This window comes from Nyctereutes procyonoides, unplaced genomic scaffold, assembly GCF_905146905.1.
Source record: "Nyctereutes procyonoides isolate TBG_1078 unplaced genomic scaffold, NYPRO_anot_genome, whole genome shotgun sequence".
Taxonomy (NCBI): Eukaryota; Metazoa; Chordata; class Mammalia; order Carnivora; family Canidae; genus Nyctereutes; species Nyctereutes procyonoides.
The window spans coordinates 28,195,985-28,219,666 of record NW_026575042.1 but is presented as its reverse complement, the minus strand read 5'-3'; the positions used below and the strand labels follow the sequence as shown (position 1 = coordinate 28,219,666).

General features: G+C 38.3%; 1 protein-coding gene across 3 annotated transcripts in view; it reads right to left on the bottom strand.

Moving 5' to 3' along the window:
* Window positions 1-23,682, bottom strand: part of COL6A6 (collagen type VI alpha 6 chain) — a 143,194-nt gene that overhangs the window by 74,300 nt on the left and 45,212 nt on the right. For all 3 annotated transcript variants that reach the window (XM_055320983.1, XM_055320984.1, XM_055320986.1), the window contains exons 8-18: window positions 22,719-23,288; window positions 14,931-15,274; window positions 14,769-14,847; window positions 10,538-10,692; window positions 8,079-8,171; window positions 6,640-6,693; window positions 4,811-4,882; window positions 4,699-4,725; window positions 4,340-4,384; window positions 4,197-4,250; window positions 3,065-3,127 (exon numbers count right to left, since the gene is read on the bottom strand). In XM_055320983.1, the coding sequence (XP_055176958.1) occupies window positions 3,065-3,127; window positions 4,197-4,250; window positions 4,340-4,384; window positions 4,699-4,725; window positions 4,811-4,882; window positions 6,640-6,693; window positions 8,079-8,171; window positions 10,538-10,692; window positions 14,769-14,847; window positions 14,931-15,274; window positions 22,719-23,288 (1,556 nt within the window). The remainder of the gene's footprint in view (window positions 1-3,064; window positions 3,128-4,196; window positions 4,251-4,339; window positions 4,385-4,698; window positions 4,726-4,810; window positions 4,883-6,639; window positions 6,694-8,078; window positions 8,172-10,537; window positions 10,693-14,768; window positions 14,848-14,930; window positions 15,275-22,718; window positions 23,289-23,682) is intronic.

Genomic DNA, 23,682 nt, shown 5'->3' with positions numbered 1-23,682 from the left:
AAATTAATTCTTTCCCCCACATACCAAAGCCAAAGATTATTTTCTACATTTTCTATTTTACCTTTAAGTTTAAATATTTGTCTGTTTAAATTCTCTAAGCAGAGTATACCTAAATCACAATATTAGAGAATTATATTTTGGTGAAAAAATGAAAGAGAAAGTAATATAAAGTCCAAAATTTTATTCCACTGGATGTATAAACAATTTATTATGGTCCAACTCCAAACTATTTAATTGAAGAGATGACATTTAAAAAGTCCTATACCAGCACATTCTACAGAATAGAACATCCTAGTTGTTTGGTCAGTTTGAATATGATCTGTCCAGCCTTTCAATTTCTTTCAATGCAACTGGACAAAAGAGCATCATGTAACACAAATTTATGATTAAACATGGGCTTCTAATAATGTTTTAGAATGATGAACCTTACTAAACTCTGACCTCAAATAATCTGGTTTAGTTTTCTCCCCAGTATCACATGAGATTATGAGGTTTTTAAAAAAGGGAAATTCCAAACAGCCAAACTAGCTTTCACGTGATCAGAAGTTCTGTCTGAATAAGTACAGATTTTCAGGAATTTGTGCCATTTGTACGCATTCCTATGAATAATCTGATCATGTGTGGGTTCTATTTATTCAATCAATCCTGCTCTACCAAATTTTTCCTAAAATAGTAACCCACAGAAACTACATGTAAAACGGCTCAGAGAGTCGTCTTTGAGATATATACTCCAGAGTGGGTGGGAAGAATTATCATGCATTAAAAAACTATCTAAAATTAGTATCGTGACAAACAGCACGACACAGAAGTTCTAGTGGGCTGAATTTTCAGCCATCCTGAAATCATAGAACATTAAAAAAATAAAACCATCTTACATTATTCAGATTCTTTTGAAAGTGTTAAGTATTCATACAGACAATTTAGCAATTAGGGGGTATTCTGATCAAAGTGAATGGCAATTGGCAATATCCCAAGTAAGTTTTTGGCCCTCATATATATAGATGACTGAAAATGTCTTTTGAACTACTATTTATTATTTTTATCTATGGATATATTTTCTAATAAGATACTTTGAAGTTGTTTTAAAACTCTCAGTTCATCAGACTATTATCAGAAGACATCACTAATAAGACAATGTTGTCTTCAAGTGTAAATTCCTCTGCTTTTAAAATAGTTATCTTCAATGTATATCTAACATTTATATTTCTTAACATATTGAGCTAAATTCTTTCTCTGGTACATCCATTGTCTTTATTTGTATATATATTTTTAAAAGATTTCATTTATTCATGAGTGAGAGAGAATATGAGAGAGAGAGAGAGAGAGAGAGAAGCAGAGACACAGGCAAAGGGAGAAACAGGCCCCCCTTGGGGAACCTGATGTGGGACTTGATCTCAGGACCCCAGAATCATGCCCCGTGCCAAAAGCAGATACTCAACCACTGAGCCACCCAGGTATCTCAATCCATGTCTTTAATAATTCCTCCTCCAGTATACAAAGTCCTGTGAGTTTCCCAGTTGCCCTACACCCTTACCAGCACTTGTTCTTGTCAGTTTTTTAAAAATTCAGCCATTCTGATGCATGTGTAGTACACTGCTATGATACATTGTTGGTGGGAGTGTGAATTAGAAAGGTTTTTGCAGACTGGCTTAAAAAGGCTCAAGCTTATTATAGGCACATAAATTATCATCAAACACTCATTCAACTCTTAAAGTACAAACCCAACAGAAATGTGTATGAAAGCCCACCAAAAGACATGTGCAAGAATGTTCATAATAGCCCTATTTATAATAGCAAAAACTGGGAACAACCAAAATAATCTATCAACAGTAGAATGAATAAATAAATCATGGTATACTTACATAATGGATTACTATTCAGCAATGAGACTGAATGAACTATTGTTAACCACAACAACATGGATGAATCTCACAAGCATAAACTTGAGCAAAAGAAGCCAGAAAAGTGTATCCTATATGATTCTACTTACTTAAAGTTCAGGCATAGGTAAGACTAATTTATGGTTTTAAGACAGTGATTATCAGGGTCTGGTAATGATTGAAGTAGATATGCGGGGGGCAGGAGGGCAGTTTCTGCAATGTTTCTATTTCTTTACCTGGGTAGTGAGTACACAAGTACATTTATATTCATCAAGTTGTGCATTTGTAACTTGTATACTTTTCTGATGTTATATTTCAAAACTAAGTTCTAGAGATAATGTCCAGCACAGTGATTACAGACAACAATACTGTATCATACGCTTCAAAGTTGCTAAGAGACTAGATCTTAAATGTTCTCATCACAAAAAGAGAAATGATAAGAAAAAAGATAAAGATAAAAGAAATGATAATTCTGTGACATGATGCAGGAGTTAGCTAATCCTATGGTGATAATCCTATGGCAATATATAAATTTATCAAGTCAATACCTTATTACACCTTAAGTTTACACAATGTCTATGTCAATTATATCTCAGTAGAAGAGTTCAATAAGCCTAAATCCTAATTCATTGAGGTTTTGGAGATTTATTTTTGTGTGGGTGGAGTGATGGAAGTCCTATAGTACTTATGTTTCACTGGACTTGGCATATCCCCTGCACTGGTGGGGTCATGCATATTCCAGCCACATTGTATCCAGGAGAGCAGACACCTTTGTATCATGGGTGATACATGATTCATTCTTAGAGAATGGAAGAAAAGAGATGGCTTTGTTTCTTCCATCCTGTCCATATTTTGAGGTACTCAGAGGAAGAGAACGGAGGGGACTGGAATTCCTTCATGTTTCTGAAGCACGATAACAATTCTGAATATACATTTTCAAAAAAAAAAAAAAAACCCCACATGCACCAATGATGGGCAAGATCCTCTCACTGTCCACGCTCATTCCATATACGAAGAGGATGTAGCACAAGGGAACTGCTTTTAAAATTCTACAACAGTTCTGCCTCTGATGATCTAAACTCAGGATTGCTAGTGTAGTATCAGAAAGTGGGGCTCTCTCCTTATCAAAGCTGATGAGAACCAAACCATGTTTAACTCACAGCCCACGCAGCCCCAGCACTTACGGGGTCTCCTTGCTGCCCCTTTGCGCCTCGGTCACCAGAAACTCCTCGCTTTCCTGGGCTTCCCTAGAGAGAATGTGAATCAGAAGAAAGAGAAGACAAGAATTCACATTAGTAAAAACAAAGAGCTTATCTTCTCCCTGATTTGATTAATTTTTTTCTACTAGAGTTATTCTTAAGGTGGAAAGAGAGACAACCAAAAAATAGTTTCACATCATAGAAATAATTTAGGACTGATCTCAATTATTTACTATAGAGATGAAGTCTGTGTTCCAGACACATTTGTTATCTTACTTTTTACAACTACTTTATGAACCCGGTATTGTTTATATCTTCCTTTTAATGAAGCAGCTGAGATTCAGAGACATTATCCATTTTCTCCAAGGTGATTGTATCAGCTAGAAGTTGAGTTTCTGACTCAGCTGTTCACACTCCAAAGACAAGACAAAGTGGATCATGGAAGTATGGTTGTTATTGGTGTCTGTTCTAGATGGGAATGAGTGGCACACACTTTTTCAATGTGCTACCTCACACTAGACTCTTGTCAACACCCCCACTGCCATTCTTAGTGTGGTAGCTCCTTTTCATTAATGGCCCTAATTCTTTACTCCTGTATCTATGCTCTTTACTGTGTAACTCTGTAGTACTTTCCAGCTGTGGTGGGACAAGAATCCCTACCCCTGAATTTAACCATGGCTTAATCTGGCCAACAGAAAGAGATGGAAGTGTTACTGTGAGAGTTCCAAGTCTAGGCCTTAAGAGACCTGGAGCGAACCTACATGTTTCTACTTGCTCCCCTGTGCATCTGCCATGGCCATGAAAAGGTTACAGCCAACATAGCCAGACAGTGCTTCCTGCTCCTAGGAGGAAGATAAAAGACATATGGAATAAGGCCACCAGTCAACCCACAGACACCTGAGCCAAGGTCAGCCACACTCAGCCTAGACCAGGGATCTAGACGGCAAACCTCAGATACAAAAGAAATAAATGTTTATTGTTGCATGCAGTTGAGGTTTTAAGATTGATTGTTACAAAGCAATTTTGTCACACTAGCTGACTGATACACCTAGGGTAGCTGATCTACACCTCTAATTGCCAGGACATTTTTCATATTGTCTCTTTATTGAATCCCTACCTGGGATCCTTCATTACCCTTTTCTCCTTTTTCTCCAGGAAGACCACTGTCACCCTAAAAAACAGAAGAATAAACTCAAATTTCCATTTTCTTAATGAGAAATAGCTCAGAAGGGCCTTTTTGGGACAAAGAGAAGTCTCTACCGGTTCTCCATTTAATCCGCCAATTCCGCTTTCTCCAACTTCTCCCTGAAAAGACAGAAGTGATCAGAATAGAGTGTATTACATTCATGTGGAAAGAAATCAGACACCAAACAAATGTCTAGTTTTATCTTTCATATATAGCCTGGTCCTGAGTAATAACAAAGATTACTGAATAATAGAAACTATGAAAAAATAATACACATTGTCTGCAATAAAAGAATAAGCACAATCAAACGGCAGGCAATAAAGGAAGATCAAGAGAAACTTCATTTGTATGATCTACTGGTCAGTAGTTTCAAAAAATAAGAGTATTTCTGGATAACAGATGGGCAGATAAATGGATATGTTTGGTACCATACCTCCTGTCCATTTAGTCCCCTGTTTCCCTGAAACAGAAAGCACAGTAGTGGTTAGTGTAAGAAAGTAGAATTAACATTGGGAAGACTTGACAATGCCTTATTAAACCCTTACCTTAGGGCCTTTGGCGCCATAGCATCCCTTAGTACCTTGCTCTCCCATTGGTCCACTGGCTCCTCTGTCTCCCTGAGAAAGAGCACACACACCCAGATGAGATTTTTCTACTGCACTCTGGATTCTGTCTTAGAAACTTTACAAGTTTTGTGTTGGAAAAAAAATGTGTAACTACCTGTGGTTTACAATCCAGAATTCATGCTTATTAAACCTGATAATGGAAATAAATCAGAACTACTCCGGTGACAGCCCTTTGGGTCCTACCTGGATACTGCCCTAGGTGGGGTGGTATTTAAATAAAACAGACACAAACAATTGGCAGCTAAAATGCGTTGTCAAAATTTCAGGAGATAGTTCAGGAACAGATAATGAAGAATAGGTGAGCACTAGAGAAGGATGCTCTAGGGATGATCTAGGCAAGATCTAGGCATGATTTCTAGTTCAAGATCCATCTTCCTTCTTTTTCTTTCTTTCTTTCTTTCACCAAATATCATTCCTACAATCCTTGCCTTGGTAACCCCACTAGTCTCTGCAGTCTTGTGATCTGGAAACAAAGAGGTCATCCTTTGCTTTTCTCTCCCTAGGTCACTATTACATTCATTCAACCTTCTTAACATCCATTCATACTGCCCCCAAGTAAGATTAGGACCCCTTTGTCTTGCACCTACTATTGCAAGACTTCTACCTATAACCCCTGCCTTATTAGCATCTATCCACTGCCGGAGTATGCTTTCTATATCCATGCCCCCATCATTTTTACTCCTGTGCTTAACATCGTTCAATGACTATCCATCAACTGGAAGACACCAAATCTTCTATAGGATATTCAAGATTCGCAATAATCTGGGTCTTGCTTGCCAGATAACATCCTCACTGTGTCCTAGTTTCCAACAATGTTGGCTAAATGCCATTTTATACTCATGCACACACACGCACGCGCATGCACGCATACACACACACTCAGACTAAGTTACATACCCTTGAACACATTGTTCTCTCTCTAGTACTAGGTTATTCCCCACAAACTCTGCCTGAAGAAGTATCTTTTTGTCCTTCGGATGTCTGCCAAGCATTATCCCTTGTTTGCAGACTTCCTCTCCCAAGCCTCAACTGCTACCAAGGCTGAGGTATCTGTCGGACATGGTTTGTCACAATGACTTCACTGTACCATTAGAACAGTCCTCCTGTATAGCAACTAGAAACATCGTTGTCTCGTTTGCCTTTCCACTAGTCTGAAGTCACCTGAGATGGGAATCACGTTTTTTCATTTTTCTAGGGTCTAGCACTGTGCCTGAAACATGGTAGACTGCCTTAGTATAGATTTGTTAGATGAATACGTGAGTGGAAAAGTTCATTTATGAGTGAGGTCTTTAATAAATAATATGGTAAACAGTAAGATGCTTGAAATATAATTGTTAAATGAATGCATGGATGGAAGGAAGGAAGGAAGAAAGGAAGAATAGGACAAATGGATGGAGGGATGGATGTGAGAAAGAGTAGAGGTCCTTGATAAACAATGTGGGGAGTTGGTTTACCTGTGCAAAATGGATCAGGAAGGGGGAAATGGCAGTGATTTGAGTCCCCTGGTGAAGAAAATAACTTTCACATTAAGTTCATTGTGCAGCGTTGGTGAACAGCCAAAGAGGAGACAGTAGGTTAATAAACCATTATTGACCACCAGAAGCAAAGCCCGATGAGAATTAGAAAAGACCTCAGATTTTGCACATGAATTCTTAGACTGATATTTCTTGTTTCCTTCTGAATTGACACAATTTCCAATTGTAGATATGTTCTCAGGAATAAATAGAGGTGAAAAAAACTTGACTTACAGCAACACCTTCCTCTCCCAGATAGCCCTCACTGCCTTTAAAACCTGGGGATCCCTGAAAATAAGGAAAGGAAGAATGTGTTAGCATTCTCAAGCAAAATTCTTTAACTATAGTTTTACTTTATGTAGAATTATAGGAGTTTGGGGAAAAAATAATCCTCCCTCCACAACTTAGGTTGTATTTATACACATAAAAATAAATGTAGTTTTGAAACAAGTATCCAGATAACTCATGGGTGTGTGCATGTGTGGATCATAATGCTGTCCATAACTCTCTCTGGGGTTATATATAGCGCTGGAATATTTTTTCTCAAATATTCAAGTGAACGCAGCTATATTTGCCCTTGACAGACTAGAATTATCCTCTTTTCATTAAAAAAATTTTTGGGTTTATGCTACACATAGAAAAATAGACCACACACATTTCTTTTCATTCTTTCTGAGTCCCTGCTTTAAAAAAAAAAAACTTACATAAAGTTGAAGCATTCCGGAAATAGTCTGAAAATTTTCTTCAGGATACAAGCATGCTAGTTTGGGAGTTATAACGCTATCTACAAATTATTCACAAATCAAACACACATGTAAACAAGAGCATTGAAATTATTTTTTTTTTTAATTTTTTTTTTTAATTTATTTATGACAGTCACAGAGAGAGAGAGAGAGGCAGAGACACAGGCAGAGGGAGAAGCAGGCTCCATGCACCGGGAGCCTGATGTGGGATTCGATCCCGGGTCTCCAGGATCGCGCCCTGGGCCAAAGACCGGCGCTAAACCACTGCGCCACCCAGGGATCCCCCGAGCATTGAAATTATTAAACACATCCATAGTATGTTTTTACATATTTTAACATTTCCTAAAGCCCCAAATCATATTTTTTATAAGAGTACATAATTTTTTTGGTTAGAAAATACATGAATCTATTGTTGGTTACTGTTTTATGATTGGCATTTTTGTGCATCTATCTGTGACATTTTTGGTCTGGCTAAAGCTGATTGAAACATTGCCACCTCTTTCGTGAGGATAGGTTGTGCTGACCTAATTTACTTATCAACAGACAACTCAAAATATTCTCTACTTCATTTAAATGACTCTGCAGTCATTAAAAATGGAAACTGAAATGACATTGATATTCAGGAGGTTTTCATTAGTCAACAGAGATCACAGTTGATTTCTCTGCATTGTTGTCATCACTGCTGGAACACTAGATAATCAAGGATCTCGGCAGTTGTTTCTCCTGACACTTGTATAGAAAGTTTTTTTAGAGGACTCCAATTTAGAATGCCAACAATAACCCAGGACTATCTAATTGTCATGGAGAATAAATGGTTACCTCAGAGGCTCTGTCTAGAAGTTAAAATCATCCTTTATTTCTACCTAAACTCATATCTGAAAGATATACTACATTCAAATAAAGTGAGTCATAAATCTTAACTAAAATCACCTTTTTCCCCGGTGGTCCAGGATCTCCCATTGTGCCATCCCCTCCAATGCATTTGCAGAACAAACAGCAGCATGTCCTTTCAGCAACATTAACCTTGGGGGAGCATAAGAAATACATTACATTGGGTGGCACTGCTTCCCAAATCACACAGAGGAGATCAACCGGTGTCATTCAGACTTCAACCACAGTTTCAGAAACCTGTTCCCCATTAAAGTGACGGTGTTCCAGAAAGAGTGCATGTGACCTTCTTTAGCTGCTATCCTTCCTTCTGTGGTCTGCATTCTTCACTGTATGAACACTTCAGAATCAACTCAAAGAGGTTTATTTTTTTACTTTAAATTTTAGGTAATTAAAAAAAATTTAGGTAATTACCATACAGTGTAATATTGGTTTCTGGAGTAGAATTCAGTGATTCATTACTCACATACAACACCCAGGGCTCATCATACCAGTGCCCTCCTCAATCCTATCACCCATCTAGCCCATCTCCCACCCACCTCCCTCCATCAACCCTGTTTGTTCTCTCTTGTTAAGAGTCTTTTATGGTTTGTTTCCTCAAAGACATTTCTGTATTCTATTCTGAATGCTATTAGTGTAGCCATGGCCAGTTCATTGCATACTAATTTATTAATGTAATCTCCTGTTCTCACCCCATCCTGGCATTGACCATGGTGTTGCTGATCACCTCTTATAATTCTGCCCCCAATATTTTGTTCAATAAAATGAATGTTTTTCCCTTTCCCTGTTTTGTGAAATCTTTGTATGCTAGAGGATTTAGACAATGTCCGATGTCATACTGTTTGGAATGAAGTCCAATGGTAAACACTTCCAGAAAAGTTTGCATGTGACAGGATTTCAAAAACACCAGTTACACTGCCAGTGTTTCCAAAACATTTGGAAGGATGGGGGAATGGGGAGAAGATTCCCTTTATACCCTGGCCGAGAAACCATATTACATATTGATAAATGTCAGTGAATTTTATCCTGAACCTAGTCATCCTCTGAAAAACAGACATATTCCACTGCATTTTTACAATTAACTCACAAGATTTATTTTTAGGAAAATTCAGTTTGCAGTAAACACCATGTTTGGCCTTAGTGGGGTAGAATCAATTTTTCTGTTGAGAAGTTTCCCATCAAAATTCTAGTGTGATGGAAAATGAAAATCTTTTGTTATAACAATCATTTAGCAATTGTGTTTTGTGTTTATTATACAATGTTCCTTTTCAGCCATTAGAAAAAAAATTTTCCCCTGAAGATGTCAGAAAAGCCAATAAAACTTCAAATGTATGAAATCAAATAGCAAACCGGATTCTGTGATTTTCTATTCGATAATACCAATTTTCTTTAGATCACTAAAACCCTACAGCACTAGATCTTTTACTACTAACATTAAAATTGATCTATTTGTAAAATTAAGTTTTATTTGACAGTATAGCATGGATGTGATATCTAAACACTGACATGCTTGTTTTGAAGAATAACTTCCTCTATGAATTACCAATACAGATTTCAGAGACAGAAAAAAATAGAAAAAAAAACCCAGACATTTTATAAAAGAAACAGTCTTCCCATGTAGAAAGCAATTCCAACAAAACTTGCATATTCAAGAATATGAAAATGCAAATACATGCAAATTCTACAGGTGAAAAACAGCAGGAGCCAGCATGTTATTGGAAAGTGTCTCAATGTGCTGATTTTAGATCTTATAAATCATAAGCAAATTACAGATTATTAGCCAGTTATTAAGGTGAAAGTAATGCCACATAACCTGGTAATCCTTCACCACTCTAGTTTGAATCCTTGTACATTTCTGAAAGAAATAGGACTGGGATGCATCCATATAGATGTTAGGTTCTAAAAAGAGTTCACAAGGCAAACATCTCAGTGGAGACATTTACAAAACTTTAGATCACACACACAATACAACATAAGGGGAGGTCCATCATTGTGTCGCTCATTTTTCCTCCAACATTGGGGCAGGTTGCTCTTTTTCTTTTTTTGGTTGAACTCCAACTGCAACTGGCTCTCTGTTGCAAGCCATTTGCAGGGAAGATACACATCTTAAACACCAGGATTATACTCACTGTGGTGAGCTGGGACACTTAGGATCCAGAAGGGATGTGAAAACCAGCTGGCGGAGGGGGCAGTGGTTTCACCCTGTAACCCCAGATTCCCTCAGGGGCTTACATTCATTGACTTAATTTGGACAGGATTGTCAGGCTATTAATTTCTTCCTTTTTTTTGCCAAGCATATTAATTAAACATGCTTTGACATATCTCTACCATGTCACTTTTTTTTTCCAAAACACCCTTATTTAGACTGTTCGCTAATTCAGAAAAGTCTTTTTTTCACTCCCAAGTGAACAAAATTAGTTCAAATTTGTAAGCATGAATATTAAAACTATATACAAAACAAATAGAAAATTAAACTCACCAGACTTGTCTAAGTAACTTACCAGTAGCTTTGACAGTCGGCTCCCAAGGTCTCTCATTCCAATGGTGAGCTGCGTCCTGTACTCAAACCCTTTCCCGAATTCAATGTAGAGAAGATCAGCCAGGTCACTTGAATCAGTGGCTCCATCCAGGGCAACAGTTATGAGGGCATTCAGGCCTATCCAACACAGTTTACAATTCTCTGAGGTGGGTTTGGCTAGTTTAATCTTTTTGCATAATGTATCTAAATTGTTATTCTAGGAAAACAGTTGTAAGAGGAACGCTCATTTTATTGTCTACTTCCCCCAAGCATGCAATGTAAAAGGGACAAGTGGCTAGATATCCGCACAGAACAAAAGAAATTCCATTTTTCAAAGCGAATTAAATTGGAGGCAGGGGCTATTACAACAGAACTCCCAGTTCCTGGAGGATTTCGAAGTGAGATATGGTGATTTTAAAAGGGTCCACAGAGTATACCAAGATGCGGAGGAATTGATATATTGAGAAAGCAAATATTCTAAATTTTTGCTATTCAAAGGAGGGCCCTTGGACAGCAGCACTCGCGTCACTTGGGAACTTCTCAGAAATATAGAATTACCTATACAATCAGAATCTGTAATTTATTTAAATCACTGCAGGACTTATATGCACATTAAAGCACAGCTATAAGGACCTCATAAGGATTTGATATTCCAGTTGGAATTATAGTTAAGTAAGAGACCTCTTGTAAGGCAACTGCAAACAAATGACATATAATCATTCAGAGCTGTGGCTCAGAATCTTTGGAATTTTATAGACCAGAATATTTCAAAGAAAACTTTTAGGGACTAACAGAGGGCTTTTGACTACTTAACAAAGTATTAATTGATATGAACATGAAATGATAAAGTACTGATTGATATAAACAGGAAATGATAACAGTAACAACCCTAGCAATCATTATGGTGCAAATAACCATAGTAACAACTGTGCTCTCATTTATTAATAGTTACTATGTGCTTGGAAGTTGGTAAAGTGCTTTCCATGCATTAACTTACTTGTAAGATACAAATACAATTGTATGGGTGAATAGAATTATAGCTGTATTTTATAGATAAGCGAACTAGGCTTGGAGAGGTTAAATGACTGGCTCATGTGGTATTTTTAGGTTTTCACAGGAACAGCCTGATAAAGCCTACAATCAAAGGATATATCCAGAATAAAGATATACTAAGGACATAAACAGGGTAAGGAGCAGTCCTAAAATTGAATAAATTTAGCTTTATAAAAATCTGACTCCATTGGCATAAGTTTTCTCACTTCATTATGGTGAGTGAAGAAATCCTTAGATGGGGCTTGGAACCCAATGGACTAGAATAAAGAAATGTTCACAGACCTAAGAGTTAAGAATGACTTCTAAGTGTAGGCATGATTCTGAATGAATGATTTTGGGTGAGAGGAAGAAAAGAATGAAAAGAAAGAGTTTCAGAGACACACTGAGGAGGCTCAAGTTCTAGGAGAGGAAAACAGAGTGGTTGACTGAATTGGAATAAAGGAACATCAAAGAATAGAGTGACCAACTCAACCTGATTTACCAGGACTTCCCTGGTCTTAATGCTGATATCTCTGGCTTGTCTCAAACAAACAAGGCTTTAGTCACTCTTCCAGGAATGACAAAGGGGAAAAGGGATGGTGGAGTGGGCTGGGATAGATAATGAGGAATGCTGAGTTCAACAAAGGAGTTTACTGATCAAGAGAAGGCACTCTAATGGATCTATTTAAAAGGGGGGGGGGAATCTTACATCTGATTTTTCTTGTAAGTTCCAGGAAATGTAAAAATTTAAGAGTTAGGAGAACCATGGGATTGTTGATTTGCAGGAAATATGTGTATAACTATTATTTGTAACTGCTTTTCTCAGGATGCAGGACTCCGATCCTGTTCCTTTCAGACTCATCCAACAAGTCAAAATATCTCAGATATAATTCCTAAAAATAAGCTAAAGAAGATTTCAAAAATTGAAATAAAAGAATCACTGAGAAGAATCTACAGCACTAGATTAAAAAAACTCAAACCCCAATCCATATGGATTACTTTTTAAAATTTTTAAAAAGATTTTATTTATTTATTCATGAGAGACAGAGAGAGACAGAGACAGAGACACAGGCAGAGGGAGAAGCAGGCTCCATGCCAGGAACCTGACGCAGGATCCTGGGACTCCAGGATCACGCCGGGCTGAAGGCAGGCACTAAACCGCTGAGCCACCCAGGTGTCCCAGTATATGGATTAGTTATCAAGCCACATCTACCACTCAGTATCTTTTTCTCTGGGTCTCCTCTTGTTTCATGATGAGTGCATAGTTTATACATAGAGATATCTGGCCTCAAATTAGAGAGGCTCTCCTAGGTTAATGAATGATAGGGCCAAGCAGCAACTAAAATTATGTATGTTTAAATATGGTAAGCCAGAGTTAAAGGAATGCCTTGTTCATATAGAGAGCCATTTAACACTTCAAAAAAACATTATGGCCATCATCCCTTTATCTATCCCATTCAAAGATTCTGAATTTTTGAGGATATTAAAAATCCAGCTTCTGGGCAGCCTGGGTGGCTCAGCGGTTTGGCACCACCTTTGGCCCAGGGTGCGATCCTGGAGTCCGGGGATCGAGTCCCACATCAGGCTCCCTGCATGGAGCCTGCTTCTCCCTCTGCCTGTGTCTCTGCCTCTCTCTTTCTCTCTCTCTTTCATGAATAAATAAATAAAATCTTTTTAAAAAAATCCAGTTTCTGAAGTTGAAACTCATATACTAATTTTTCCTTGGGAGTTGGGAAAAAGAAGGTTAGTCTTAGAAACTGAGTGTTTCAAGGGAAGCTTCCTGGAGAAAATTCTTATGTTGTCTGCAAAAGATATACCTTCCCCCACCCCCCACAAAAAAGCTGAAATTAAAACAAAACCAAACCCTACCCACCCAAACTGAGTACTCTAGGGTCTTGTTCTCAGTCTCAATATCTCCACTCTAGATTATTAAAAAAAAAAAAAAAAAAAAGTCCAAGACTTGAAAGAATAAAGAGAGCAGGCAAAATAAAAGTTTTTGCTTTTCAGCTGTAAATATTGCTAACTTTGCACTTTGAATAAGATTGAGGTGAGAGAACCAAACAGAAAAGACAGATCCACCCAGCTTCTAGTAACTAACCTGGGAGTAGCCTAAGCAACTGTCTTAGGCCAGGTTCCCTAGAAGCAGAGTCTGAGAAAGGGATTTGGATGCATACAATTTATTGAGGAAGCACTCTTAGAAGAAGGGGTAAAGAAAGCAAGATAGGGCAGGGGAAGGAGCTGAGCAAGATAGGGTTTCAGGCAGACTAGCTTCAGCCTAATCTGATGGGGAACTCTGGAACAAAAATTATACCACAGAACTGGTGCCATTTTGAGGTAAAGGTCCAACTCCTTGTACTCCACCTGCTGCCTTGGGGTGGGGTAGGGAATAACCTTTTAGGTGATGTAGCTTCCACCAGACGACAGCAATTCTTCAGAGAAAGGAGAACCTGTGAATTTCTAGCAGCCAACAGACACAGTAGCTGGAGGATGAGGGAACTTGCTCAGAAAGGGGGTCTTGGTGGGGGCACCAATAGCATCCACTTACAGGAAAATATTTCTATTCTTAGTCAAACCAGAGCATGTGGATTCATTTTTCTTCCACTGATTCATATTTTATAGGAACTGACAATAAGTCAGATCGGGCATTGCTTCCTAAAGTGAAAAGCTCAGTGCCAGTGCTTTAAAAACTCCTAAGCACCATAGTTGGTCCATCTGTGGTCTGAAGGAAGAACTAATTAGAAAGCTCCAAAACATGAGTAGACTTGTCCAATAATGCCTGTGATTCTGGAAACTTTAACAGTGTCAGAAGAAAATAGTCCATTTCTCCTATTCCTTAGTCAAGGGAATACACTGTTCACTTCTGTAGTGACTAAGTAAGTAGCAATATTAGATAATGTGGGCCAAGGGAGACAGGAACATTCTCCAGGAAAGCTTAGGAAGAAGAAACACAGTGATATAAGAGAAAGGGTAGGATCTTGTATTCAGGGCTGTTTCACATACATAGTGTATGAAGAAAAAAAGTAGATGCCAGAATGTTCCGAGAGCTCATTTGCTCTCCCAAGTGCATATTGGTTGACAAATTCAGGGTTATTTAAGTGCTTGAAAACTTGTGAGCCAGAATGGAGTTCTGAGGTCATAAAGTCAGTAAACACTCTTTTCCCACTCTTCCCCATGCTCAGTACCTTCTTTTCTAAGTTCATCAGATTTTTGTTCAAGCTTTTCAGTGTCATCATCCAATCCATCTGAAAATAAGAGAACCACCTAGGAAAGTATTTAAACAGAAAAATGAGTAAAGAGGATATCATCACAACCATAAACCAGCAGATAAAATAAAACTAGCTTACCTTTCCTCGAGCAGCTGATTTATTCTGAAATGCATCCCACAGAGAACTCAAGAGATTTGCATTGAGAAGAGATGGTCCTTTAACAGTCACATCCTTCAAGCTGTTCAGTATGTTTTCACTATAGATCTCAAACTTGGGGGAATATTTTTCCACAGCATTTGTCACTTGAAAAGCCACGCTAACTTGAGTCTCTGTGCCCACCTCACAGCTTACCCCATTGAGGGAGCTGATGGCACGTAAAAGGTCTTGAAGGTAGGTTTCTATCCAAGACTGACCTTCGAGCAAAGTTTGCCCATTCTCATGAGTTGAGATGTCAAATCCCACCACAACATCGACAAAACAATCTAGGGTTCAAGGGAAAAGTATATCTTATTAAATCAATAAAGACCTTTATTTGGCTTGGATGCCATATTTGAATCAAGATATTTGAAATTCTTATTTCTATCCCAGTTAGAAAGTTGGAAAACAAGGAAGAACATGACTGAATAAAGGAAAAGGCTTAGTATCACTTTTATAACTTATAAAATTATAAGTATAGAATTTTTTTAACTAGTATAAATCTAGATGATTTTGTAATGGAGTTCTGAAAGACTTTATTGTGGCCCCTGAAAAAGCCATGCAAAATTATTTAAATATCTAAAGTTATATGTGGAAATCTTAAGAGTCTGAAATAGGAAATTCATATCATGCTACCTATTGAGGTCACGTGACAAATACTAAATTACAAGTATAAGGAAAATATAAAAATGTTTGAATAGTCATATAGAAAAAATAAATCACAACGGACTTGTCTAAAGGAATGACTATGATGATCTATTTCTCTAAAAACAACCTCTGATTCTTCTTGTTTTCTAATATCCACTCAGAAAAAAAAAAAAAGGAAAAAAGAAAAACTCCAAGAGATCCTTTGGGATCTTGCTTAGTTTATGTCTAAAATGGCATTGCCTTTAGAGCATTTAGGAAGCTGAAGCCATTGCCATATGGGGATTTAAGAAATACCTACAATGTTTTCGCATTTAGAGTGCTTTGCTTTTATCCTTATTAAGGCCAGGGACATGTAAACATTTTTTTTTGGGGGGGGGGAACATGTAAACATTGGAGAAACTACAGGTGACTTGATAATTTAAGCTGAGTCTCCTAAAGGGGAGATAATCAGAGAAGGATTAAGTGATAGTTCATATGCACTCTTCTTTCCAGAACTTTCAGGTTGGCTAAAAACTTCAACTTTCCCAGCAAATTCAGTTGGATACAACTTCAGCAAATTTAATTAGCTTGCTTGGTGTAAAAAAACAAAAGTTGGGGGAGGTGGTGGCGGAATGTTTATTTTTAGTTTACTTTGTTCAGATAAGCAGTTTTTCAGATATCTATTGTGCAAATTCCCACCTATACCATCTCCAGATACACTGGATATGTCTGACACATAAATGTCATTGTACATCTGCAAGTCTTTGAAATCAAAGTGTCACTTTCAAATTTTAAATTAAGGGCCATTAGCTTGATTCATTTTCCTCCCGCCCCCCTACCACCACCACCACTTTATCTTGATTCATGTTTAGTGAGAGGGATAAAGAAAGTTGGGTGAAGGAAAATAAATCCTTATCTGTAACCAATTTTCACCATGACATTTGAGGTAAATCAGTGTTATCAAAACATCTGAAAGGGGGGTTTTATTTAGTTTTTCTTTATTATTTTGTCGTAGGTACTTTCCTAGAAAAAAAAATCTCAAAAAAATATATCTTCTCTGATATTTGGAAAGGGAAATGAGAAAGAAACTAGTCAGAAGGAAGCATCAGAATATGTCCTTTTTAAAATTCCTCTTGAATCAATATCCCTTCATTTCTATCTTGAGATTAAAAGTGTCACTCTTGAATATACATGGTTTTAACCTCTGAACAGAAAACCATTCAGTAACCAAACTTGGTCACAGCCTTCGAGGAAAACAGTCTCTTGTGAAAAACGAACATTGGCAGAAATGCCAAATATGTCATTGAGTGATCCTGGGAACTATCCCCTCAAGTTTTTGTCTAGATTACTAAAATACAAACTCTAGTCAATAATTCTTTGTGTTTATTTAACTGATTCAAATAGACAAATGATTCCCTAATAATGTGATCAAAGGAATAAATTTGAAGAACAAGTCCAGAGTTGGCAACTATGTGTCTAAATTCAATTAGAGAGATGAGGCCATATTAATCAAGTAGGCTCTCTTGGAGGGAAGAGTCTTACTAACTCTACAGAGACAGCTGCCCTCAAATCAGGAGGCTTTCAGAGCTAACTAGAGGTAGGGATGGTATTGAATGTGAGCTGGGGAGAAGGCTAACACTGGATTTCCAAAGAGAAATAATGAAGGATTAACCTAGGATAGCAGGAGGTGTAATAAAAAAGTGGTGATAAATGCAGGACAAATTAAGAAGGGAGTCCACAGGACTGGCTGTAGAGGGTGGTAACAAGGAGAAGCAAAACCAGTGTCTTGAGCTTATGACTTATCCTCACAAACCACAGTGTGGAAGTCTGGATGGAGAAGGTCTTTAAGTGGGAAAGCCCAACATTTAATTTTGGTCACGGACTGGCCAAGATGCTGCTGCCGCTAGATAACTTTTGTCAAGTCTCTTACCCTTTCTGGGTATCGATTTTCTTGTTTAGAAGAACAAGGTTATATTTTCCAAAATAAAAATAAGGACAGAGTGAATTGGACTGAACAGGTAGTCTTACAAGTTTCCTGCCAGATCTAAAAGTGCATTTTAGTTAACTGACTTATAAAGTCCATAATTAGAGTGGATGATGGCAGAGTCTTAGTATTAAGAAATACTGTCAGGAAGGTAGAATGTAATAGATTAGAAGACAATTATTAAAAACTTTAACAGGAAAGTTGGGCTATTGGCAGTTATTGGTTGGGATAAGAGAAATTTGCTTAGGGCCTTTGAAAGAAGGGGTATCCTAGATGAAAAAAACAATGATTTAAAAAATATGTGGTGTAAGAGACCCAGTTTATGTTTATCCCAGATTTGCTGCCTCCTCCCCACCCAGCTCTGGACTTGGACATTTACCCATTGGATAGCCTCAGCTGCCACCATCATTTGATCTCCCAAAAGTGTGCAGAGAAGCTTTGTCATGGCCTCCATCATCCTCAGGGCAGGAGGGCCATGATGACTCTGCTTCCCATTTCCAATGCAGCTGAACTCACAGGAACTCTGGCTGCTTCTACCACTTCCAGCCACAGATATAATTCACTGTGGGTCCCCTGTCTAGTTTTCCCCAAAGTGCTGATTAACACAACACAGTAGGGTAGAAGAACTAATTCTCTAGGAGGGTAAACTCTGATCAATGAGAGGCAGTAGTTGGGAGGAAACTGGCAGATGGATACATCTATGCGGTGGTTCCACACAGCTTCCTTGGTGATATTCTGAATGACTGATGCACAGATTATGCTCTCTCAAGGAGCTGTAGCAAGCTTAGTAACATATCATCTTGTATTTATTTTTTCTCCTTTCCTGTATCACTTCCCTTACACTCACTCTTTCTTCCCTGGGATTATACTCCCAAAGTATTAGCACCTAAAGCATTAGCATATAAGCTTTGTTTTGAGTTCCATTTTCTAGAGAACCCAATTAAGACAGAAACCTAAGGAGATCCTTATAAAGGAAAGTTGGAAATGACCATCTATTTTTGCCTTTTTTTTCCCCCTTACATTCCTTGAATCAAATCCTGAATAAAATCCTCCCCTGGACTAGCCTCTCACTTAACTCTCCTCTTTGATACATCTACCCGTGATGATGCAAATGATAAGAGGTACTACTGATTCTTTTGCTACCTAATCATGGCTCCATGAAAAAGGCAGCATTACTATGTCCTGAACACTGCCCGCTATCTCCTCTAGATGGTCAGAATAGCCAGGCTCAAAGAAAAATCAGGAAAATAAACATGAATGAAGGTAAGAAAAGAGACTTGGACGTTTAGTTGCTTAAGAGAATTTGTTATATGTGAAAATATTAAGTTTGAATATAGCCCTCCCTGAACTGTGGCATAAATATTAATGTTCCTAAACCAGGGAGCTCTTGGTAACTTATTCTTCTGTGAACTGACCCCATGACTCCATGTATTTCTGTATTTATAAGATCATTACAAGAAATCCTCTGCAACACTCCATGGTAGTTACTAATAGTCTCTACATACTGATCATGCACTTCCCATTCATTATCTCACTTGTCCTTATAAAAGTGTTAAGTGGAAGTTCTTCTAATCTTCATTTTGCAGAAGAGGAAACTGTGACTTAGAACAACTTGCCAAGGTCTCACAGTTATTATTGTGGATCCCACACTTGGGATAGCAGATCCAGGCTTGTCTGGAGTTCATATGCTGAACGACCTTAATCTTATTTTACCACTGCCTGGGTGGCTAGTGTTGATCATGCAGGTTACAAGTTTTTCTACTAGATCGTGATGTTAGAAGCCATAGCTACTCTTAGCAGCAAGTGGTTTCCTTACTGGGCAGCACCTTGTGGGAACAATTTCAAAATACAAAATTATGATGCCTTAACTTCAGCTATTAATTGGTAAAGCACAACACTTAGGCACTAGTCCTTTATGATATCAGCATCAGATAGCCTAGACAACTCTATCAAGAAAATAAGCAGTTTAATTAAATAACAAAAAAATGGGTTGGAGTCAGACAGACCCAGGTTTCAAAATTTGTTATCTGTTTCTTTCTGTAGGATCTGGGCCATGTTACCAATAATCATTTGAAACCTAGTTTCCTCATTATAAATTGGAATAAAAATGCAAATCATAGGGGTTTTAAGAGAATTTAATCAAATAATGAATTTAAAATGCTTAGAGCACCATGCTTGACCCTTCACAGATGCTTAAGAAACACTGATTTTTAGTCACTTCCCTCATTTCTCTATGCAGCTGACCATCTTTTCACACACACTGAATCATAGTATACGATCAGGGAAACAGATGATTTAAATTCACAAATGAGAGAAGAAAGGATAGTCACTTCTCCAGAGTTATACCTATTTTATTTTTTTATACCATTTTAATAAGAAGCAAAGCTAGATGTTTAAGCTCCAAGTCTGATTTGCTCTGAATCATACCAAACTATTATTGGATTTCCTGGACTTGGGAGTTTATAGTTTAAGAACTGATATTTTCCTATAGGAGGACTGAAGAATCGACCTCTACCTCTGAAACCAACAATACATTATATGTTAGTTAATTGAATTTAAATTTAAAAGAATTCGCTAACATGAAAAAGTACATACACGGGAAGAAAAAAAAAAAAGAACTGGTATTTGCTAGGATATCTGCACATGCCTTTAGAGCTTTATCAGCGTTCATTCCAGCTTCATCAATCCTCAGCCCACAGCTCAGCTACAAAGGCCTCACATTCTTGTTTGCTGCAGTAAAGACTTCAAGTTTATCTTGATATAGAGTACTTTTATTTATTTACTTTTACATTCATGACTATTTTCCTTAAAGAGAACTTATTACTTGGGAGTGCATACTCCTGGTTTTCATTTTCCACATGGTTTTCTTTCACACTCTCAAGTAGAGACTAGAGGATTCCAAGATAATTTTCTGCCTAATAACTGGAGATGGGTATTTCATGTGAAACAGGAAATTAGTGTGGAAGGTTTGGCTTCAGTCACCAGACATTCCAAAGTATGGGGATATCATGAAGCAGGATTTATGAAGACAGTAGTCCTAATCAATGACAGGACTTTTAACCTTTAGCTTATACATTAGGTTCTACAAAGGGTTTGAACTTATAGTTTAGAAGAGCATTTTGGGGGAGAGAACTGTTGATGTGTTGGACGGGGTCTCACTACCTGCACACATACATACACATAAAGTGGAAATTTCCTCCTTTCCTTCTAAGTCAGGTAAGTGGAGCTTAAAGAAAGAGCTCAGAGATAAGACAGGCCTAGAAATTCTAAAGAATGAGCCACAGGATGTACACTGCTCTCTCTGCAAAGAAGAGGTGACCACTTTGAGGGCTATAACTTATTTACTGGGGCAACTGATAATTGTAATTGTTTCCATGTTGCTGATGGGCCCACATATAAGAAGGAGCTATCATGGACCCCTCTAATCTCCATTCCAAGAAGGCTAACTGGAGGGCCAAAGAAATGGCAGTAGAATGAAGGCATCACCAGACGCTCAGAGGCTGAGGAAGGCATAAGGGACATCTGGAATTGAGACATGTTTACCTTTCTCAAAGGAACTATAGTTGAGAGATTCTCTGACAAATGTACTTCGCTGGGGATAGAGGTGGTGGAAAGCAGGAGGGGAAGACTTTGGAAGACCCATGAATGGACCCAGATTTAGATATGGACTACAGTCACAGAAAACCGATTCTTGACAAGCATCATCAAGGAAGAACTTTTCTGTACTTCCTTAGCTCTTCTCCCTTCCTCAACACATTCTGAAGAGGCCAGAAACCATGGCTAGCAACAAGAGGGCAGGGCCTGAGAGAAGCGGGTAGAAGTGATAGGTGGGTAACAGTGGGTAAAATGCCAACCATGTGTGGCCTCCCCTGTCATGCTGGGTGAACTGCCTGTGGGAGGCTAGGAAAGTGGAATAACCTTGAATGAAGTTTTTAGTTTTAACGGTTACCCTTTGATGGACATACTAATCACCAAGAAAAGGTTCACTTATTTCTTGAAAGTGAGTAGGGGCAAGGGAAGAGCTGGCCTCCATGAATAAATTTAATGGATCAGTGGTAGACAAAAATGAAGTGACTTTACTTTGAGTAAGCATGACACCTGGGATGAAATTATAAAGTTTAAATATTCATTTTCTCATTTAATCTTGACAATGATCCTTTGAACTAGGTGCTGCTATTGCTCACATTTTATAGATGAGAAAATTAAACTTAGAAAAGTTAACTTGTCCAAGAAAAAAGTGGCCATTGAACAAGGATTTGTAGCCAGGCTCTCTCCAGAGCTGCCTGCTAGAAACCAGATAGCTTTCCTCTTCCTGGTGAAAAATCTAGTTTATGTTTACCACAGGTAGTTACACAGAACCACAGGCAACCCACTGGGCACATCTACAAAAATTAAAAAAAAAAAACCACCTCTCTTTAAAGACCTTTCCTTCATCTGTTAGAAAATGTCAAAATAGATTAACTTTGGGGTATTGTCTAACTGCTGTAGTAAAAAGTTTCCTAATAAAAGATAGAAATCTCTGGGGTGCCTGGATGACTCAGTGGTTGAGCCTCTGCCCTTTAGCTCAGGTCGTGATCCCCGGGTCCTGGGATCGAGTCCTGTATTGGGCTCCCTGCATGGAGACTGCTTCTCCCTCTGCCTATGTCCCTGCCTCTCTCTGTGTGTCTCTCATGAATAAATAAATAAAATATTAAAAAAAAAAGCTAGAAATCCTCAGGGTTGTTCTATACCACAGCACTCGGCAGTTTGAAGGCCCTATGGCCGGGCAACCAAACCTGTCAAGTAGTTTACTTCTTTGAGACATGGTCTCTAACCTCTGAAACCAATGAGGTCATAAACAATGGCCTTTCCTCAGGCCACAGCATTCTCTTTTGCAAGGGGTGCATGCATTCCCAGAAGTGGGGTGGGGGTGGTGTGTGTGAGACAAAGGCTCACAGCTGTCCTGTTTTTCAATCCACAAGTCACAAAAAAATTACTTGATGACTGAAAAGTTCAATCTGAAATCCAGAGGCACAAATCTAAATTCTCCTACCAACCCCTGGGGATGTAAATAGAGCTTGAAGAAAAAGTCAGCAAAGACAGGGAAAGAAAAAAATATGAAGGACACATTAAATACTTACTGCTCTCACCCCCCGAGGTACAGATGTTGCGAACTATCCTTTTCTTGACCTTTGTCAGTTCATCAAAGTTATGAACCGTCAGTTTTTTATCTGCAGTCCCGGTGATCTGAATGAGCTGCTGGTCATCCACATCCCCAATGCCCACAGAATAAATGTCAATACCTTTGTGTCTCAGCTCTTCAGCAGCCTGAGCCACCTCATCTTGAGACTGGCCATCTGTGAGGACCAGCAATACCTGCGGGGTACCTGCGTTTATCCGGCTGCCCATGTCTGGCCGGAAGTAATCCCCCACCTCCCGGAGTGCGGCACCAATGTGTGTGTATCCAAAGATTTGCTGGATGTTTTCAATCTGAAATGAGATCTCCTTTTTGCCTATGAAAGTTCCTAGTGGAAATTCTGGCCGATAGGTATGGCTAAACTGGGCAGCACCTATACGCACTCTGTTGACACTGACATCAAAGTCTTGAACAACAGATGCCAAGAATTCCTTCATCTTCTTGAAGTCATCTGGATGAATGCTATTTGAACCATCCATGAGAAAGACAAGATCTACTTTTTCAATTTCACAATCTACAAAAGAGAGGAAAGGGAGTAACAACAACAAAAATCAAGTTATTTTTTCTTTCTTTTTCTTTTTCTTTCATAATCTGCAAGTGCAGATTATGTGTTTGTAGCTATATAGAAGTGATATTTCTGAAGATGGTTTCTTATCATATGCCAACCAATGGTCACATTAATTGAGAGGAAGTAAAAACAATCAGTTCATAAAGGCACAAGCAACTCACACATCCTTTTTATGCCTTTTTTTGGATTTCCATTTGGTCTTATACCATTTTTTTCCCCCAAGATGCCAGGGAAATGGGGGTGGTGCCACAGAAAACTTGTTCTTACCTACAATGTAGCATTAATCCTTCCAGAAAGCCCAGAGATAACAGTAGCAGAGCAAGAAAAAATAAAATAGCAC